Source organism: Alosa pseudoharengus, unplaced genomic scaffold (genome assembly GCF_046254945.1).
Source record: "Alosa pseudoharengus isolate Yale_2024_CS ecotype anadromous, Long Island Sound unplaced genomic scaffold, YU_APseudo_1.1 YU_APseudo_1.1_scf_8, whole genome shotgun sequence".
Classification (NCBI taxonomy): domain Eukaryota; kingdom Metazoa; phylum Chordata; class Actinopteri; order Clupeiformes; family Clupeidae; genus Alosa; species Alosa pseudoharengus.
Window position 1 is genome coordinate 21,829,377 of NW_027468870.1, and position 5,000 is coordinate 21,834,376.

General features: G+C 46.4%; 1 protein-coding gene across 1 annotated transcript in view; it reads right to left on the bottom strand.

The window, feature by feature from the left end:
- Positions 1-5,000, bottom strand: part of tenm1 (teneurin transmembrane protein 1) — a 138,442-nt gene that overhangs the window by 42,695 nt on the left and 90,747 nt on the right. The window contains exons 12-13 of the mRNA XM_076274926.1: positions 4,561-4,587; positions 3,848-3,994 (exon numbers count right to left, since the gene is read on the bottom strand). Of these exons, the coding sequence (XP_076131041.1) occupies positions 3,848-3,994; positions 4,561-4,587 (174 nt within the window). The remainder of the gene's footprint in view (positions 1-3,847; positions 3,995-4,560; positions 4,588-5,000) is intronic.

The following is a 5,000-nucleotide window of genomic DNA, read 5'->3' on the forward strand; positions in this document are numbered from 1 at the left end:
GGTTGTAGTGTGCTGTGGTGTGATGTGGTGTGGTGTGTGTTGTGGTGTGTTGAGTTGTGGTGTGTTATGGTGTGTGGTGTGTGTTGTGGTGTGGTGTGTGTTGTGGTGTGTTGAGTTGTGGTGTGTTGTGGTGTGGTGTGTGTTGTGGTGTGTTGTGGTGTGTTGTGGTGTGGTGTGGTGTGGTGTGTTGTGTGTGTTGTGGTGTGTTGTGTTGTGGTGTGGTGTGGTGTGGTGTGGTGTGGTGTGTTGTGGTGTGGTGTGGTGTGTTGTGTGTGTTGTGGTGTGTTGTGGTGTGTGTTGTGTGTTGTGGTGTGTGTTGTGGTGTGGTGTGTTGTGGTGTGTTGAGTTGTGGAGTGTTGTGGTGTGTGTTTTGGTGTGTGTTGTGGTGTGTGTTGAGCTGTGGAGTGTTGTGTTGTGGTGTGTGTTGTGGTGTGTGTTGTGGTGTGTGTTGAGTTGTGGAGTGTTGTGGTGTGTTGTGTTGTGGTGTGTTGAGCTGTGGAGTGTTGTGGTGTGTTGTGTTGTGGTGTGTTGAGCTGTGGAGTGTTGTGGTGTGTTGTGTTGTGGTGTGTTGAGCTGTGGAGTGTTGTGGTGTGGTGTGTGTTGTGGTGTGTGTTGTGGTGTGTGTTGAGTTGTGGAGTGTTGTGGTGTGTTGTGTTGTGGTGTGTTGAGCTGTGGAGTGTTGTGGTGTGTTGTGTTGTGGTGTGTTGAGCTGTGGAGTGTTGTGGTGTGGTGTGTTGTGGTGTGTTGAGGTATGGGCAGAGACTCTTGCCCAGTGCCTTTAAGCTCGATATTTTATTTTTCAAGCATAAGGTTTAATTTCACCCTGAGTTCTAAGCTCATAATGAGAGGTCATTAGGTAGTCGTTTCAATAGCATAAGCCACTCATCAGGCTAGCATGAGCATAAGTCAAGTCGAGTACACACATAATGCTCTCTACAATCTCTAAAGAGCAACTGATCCATCTAAGCCTGGTCTGGACAAGTGCAACAACATCAAAAAAGGTTTGTGTGTGTGTGTGTGTGTGTGTGTGTGTGTGTGTGTGTGTGTGTGTGTGTGTGTGTGTGTGTGGTGAGGTGTGGTGTGGTGTGGTGTGTTAAAATGTTTAGGTATGTAGTGTCGTGTTGTTTTATGTTGTGGTGTGGTGTGTTGTAATGTGGTGTGGTTGTAGTGTGTTGTGTGTTGAGGTGTGTTGAAGTGTGGTATTGTGTGTTGCGATGTGTTGAGTTGTGTGGTGTTGTGGTGTGGTTATAGTGTGCTGTGGTGCGTTGAGATGCGTTGAGGTATGTTGGGGTGTGTTGAGGTGTGGTGTGTGTTGCAATGTATTGTGTGGTTGTAGTGTGTTGTAGTCTGTTAAGGTGAGATGTGTTGTGGTGTATCGTGTCGTGTTGTTTTGTATTGTGGTGTGGTGTGTTGTAATGTGGTGTGGTGTTGTGTGTTGCGATGTGTTGAGTTGTGTTGTGTTGTGTGGTGGTGTGGTTGTAGTGTGCTGTGGTGTTGAGATGTGGTGTGATGTGGTGTGTGTTGTGGTGTGTTGAGTTGTGGTGTGTTATGGTGTGTGGTGTGTGTTGTGGTGAGGTGTGTGTTGTGGTGTGTTGAGTTGTGGTGTGTTATGGTGTGTGGTGTGTGTTGTGGTGTGGTGTGTGTTGTGGTGTGTTGAGTTGTGGTGTGTTGTGGTGTGGTGTGTGTTGTGGTGTGTTGTGGTGTGTTGTGGTGTGGTGTGGTGTGTTGTGTGTTGTGTGTGTTTTGGTGTGTGTTGTGGTGTGGTGTGTTGTGGTGTGTTGAGTTGTGGAGTGTTGTGGTGTGTGTTTTTTTGGTGTGTGTTGTGGTGTGTGTTGAGCTGTGGAGTGTTGTGTTGTGGTGTGTGTTGTGGTGTGTGTTGTGGTGTGTGTTGAGTTGTGGAGTGTTGTGGTGTGTTGTGTTGTGGTGTGTTGAGCTGTGGAGTGTTGTGGTGTGTTGTGTTGTGGTGTGTTGAGCTGTGGAGTGTTGTGGTGTGGTGTGTTGTGGTGTGTTGAGGTATGGGCAGAGACTCTTGCCCAGTGCCTTTAAGCTCGATATTTTATTTTTCAAGCATAAGGTTTAATTTCACCCTGAGTTCTAAGCTCATAATGAGAGGTCATTAGGTAGTCGTTTCAATAGCATAAGCCACTCATCAGGCTAGCATGAGCATAAGTCAAGTCGAGTACACACATAATGCTCTCCACAATCTCTAAAGAGCAACTGATCCATCTAAGCCTGGTCTGGACAAGTGCAACAACCTCAAAAAAAGGTTTGTGTGTGTGTGTGTGTGTGTGTGTGTGTGTGTGTGTGTGTGTGTGTGTGTGTGTGTAACCTTTGTACTACATATACAATATATACTATGTATGTGTGTGTGTGTGTGTGTGTGTGTGTGTGTGTGTGTGTGTGTGTGTGTGTGTGTCTGTCTGTCTCTGTGTGTGTGTATGTGTGTGTGTGTGTGTGTGTCTGTCTGTCTCTGTGTGTCTGTCTGTGTGTGCTACAGAGAAGGGAGCTATCAGCTTTGCCATGTCTGATGTGGCTGTTCTGTCTCGCTTTGCCTCTCAGAGAGGAAACAGGCACTGCTCTCCAGAGGATCTCTTGACTGTGCTTTCTTGGGCGATTGTGCTCACATGATCTGAAATTAATATGATTTACCCATTACTTTGGCACCCTACAGATGTTGGTTTGTGCTTGAGTAGCTCCACGGCTGTGTGTGCCTGTGTGTATGTGTGTGTGTGTGTGTGTGTGTGTGTGTGTGTGTGTGTGTGTCTTTGTGTGTGTGTTTGTGAGTCAGTGCTCAACTGGGCTATGTTGTCTGGCCCTGGGGGCCTCCTGACGAACGCTTCCACCACTGTAAACAAAACCTCGCTGCTGTTTCCTGGCCAACCGCATCACTGAGCTCAGTGTGCTACCGGACCTCTGCATCAGCCGACTACTGTCCCTCGGGATGGGTTTACAGAGAAACACACACACACACACACACACACACACACACACACACACAGACACACACACACACTCTCTCTCTCTCTCCCTCTCTCTCTCTATCACATACAGTACACACAAACACAAAAAGACTAATACTCACATAACAATACAAAGACATTTGAACACAGGGAAATACACACACACAGTCATACGTACTCTCTCTCTCTTTCTCTCTCTCTCTCACACACACACTCAAGCACACACACACACACACACTCAAGCACACACACACACACACACACACACACACACACACACACACACACACACACACACACACACAAACACAAACACACACACACACATACACAGAATACCCTCTCATCGCTAAGAGACCCAGAAGCCGACACTCTCTGAGGACAGGGCTTGTGCTGCCCACACTTGAAAGGTTGTCGTGACTTTTTGAAGTGAAATGAAGCAGGCTTGTTGACTCAAATACCCCAACAATTACAGAGAGACGAAGTGACAAGACCGTGGCAGGGTGACAAAGCACCTGTAGCTCTTTCCTCAGTCCGTCTTCTTTGGGCATAAATGTCAACTGTGTGCTAAGTGCCTAACATTGCTTGACAACGGATGGCTAAAACAACACCAGAATGATTTATCAGTGGCCTTTATAAAAACAGCCTCAAGTAACGAGAAAAAATGAATGCCGGCTGTGTGGTGTCTCTATGGCTTCAACAGCGCAAAGAGAAATAAACAGAATCATAATTCATATGTCTTGTGTGGCTGTCCAAAGTCCATCAAGGCAACTCCTTTCGCCATGACCCCCCTTTTCTTGGCCTCTATCTACGGCAGAGTTGCGGCAATTCATCATGGAGCCTGTTACCGGCAGGCACGGCGAGGGCAGCACCGTGGGGACCTTTACCTCCATCGTTGTCTGTGTTGTCGCTGCACTCCGTTTCCATGACGATGTTGCAGCCAGTGCCGCTCCAGCCGGGCTGGCAGACACAAATCCAGCCGCTCTGCTCCAGTGTGCAGCGGCCATTTCCATTGCACAGGCCCGGACACCCATCTACCAGAGAGAGAGAGAGAGAGAGAGAAATAGTGTTGAGTAAAGCAAATAAAATAAATAAATCAATAAAAATTGAAATAAAGATTGAAAGAAATATAGAAAGAGGAAGAAAGAGTAAGAAAAGATAGCAGAGAGAGATAGAGAGGGGGGGAGAGAAGATGAGAAATAAAGACAGGGATAAAGAGAGAGGAAAGGGAGAAAGAGAAAGAGAGACAGAGAGAGTGAGATGGGGATGAGAGGAAGAGAGAGTGTGTTTGAGTGTGTTTAAGGATAACCAGCTGTACAGTGGTCAAGCATGCTTCCTCAGGCTCCCACCACAATTGTGAGCGTCAGTTTCGATAAGGTTCCATTTTCTTATATAGTCAATATTTACTAATTAGTGCTCAATAGCTAGGGTTGTTGTTAGCATTCCAGGAAGTACAATGATTTCCCTTAGCATCTGCCCTATTAATGAATGAAAACCTTGCAGTGTTTTTTTGTCTGTGAAAACCCACTAGAAACTACGCCAAGAAAAACAGAAAGTGTTTCTATTTCAAGTGCAGTTCTTAAGAAGGGACAGATCTTACCTTTAACAACAACATCCAGGTAAAGTGCTAGCAAGAAGGAAGATAAGAGCAAGGAAATCTTATTAGCTGAGATTACGGAGCTGAAGCCATAGAGCCCAACATAAAAAGAGTTGAAGAAATAATTACGGCTTATTATGGCGCCAGAAGCTAAGCTTTCAGATCAGATTAGCAAGTCTACAGAGACTGAAAAAGCCTCTCATATTCCTTCTGTTAAAATTCCAAAACTGATAGAGAGACAGAAAGAGGGAGAGAGAGAGAGGGAGAGAAAGTAGCGTTTTGGGAAAGTAGGGAAAAAAAACACAAGAGTTTTGTGTTCTTTTGAAAAACGAGGTCTGAGGCACTAGCTGACGCGCGAGCGAGCGAGTAAGCTAGCGAGCACACAGCACGCATTAGTCCCCAGTGACGCAGTGTTGGGCGCCGGCGAGGTGTTCCTGCACTAA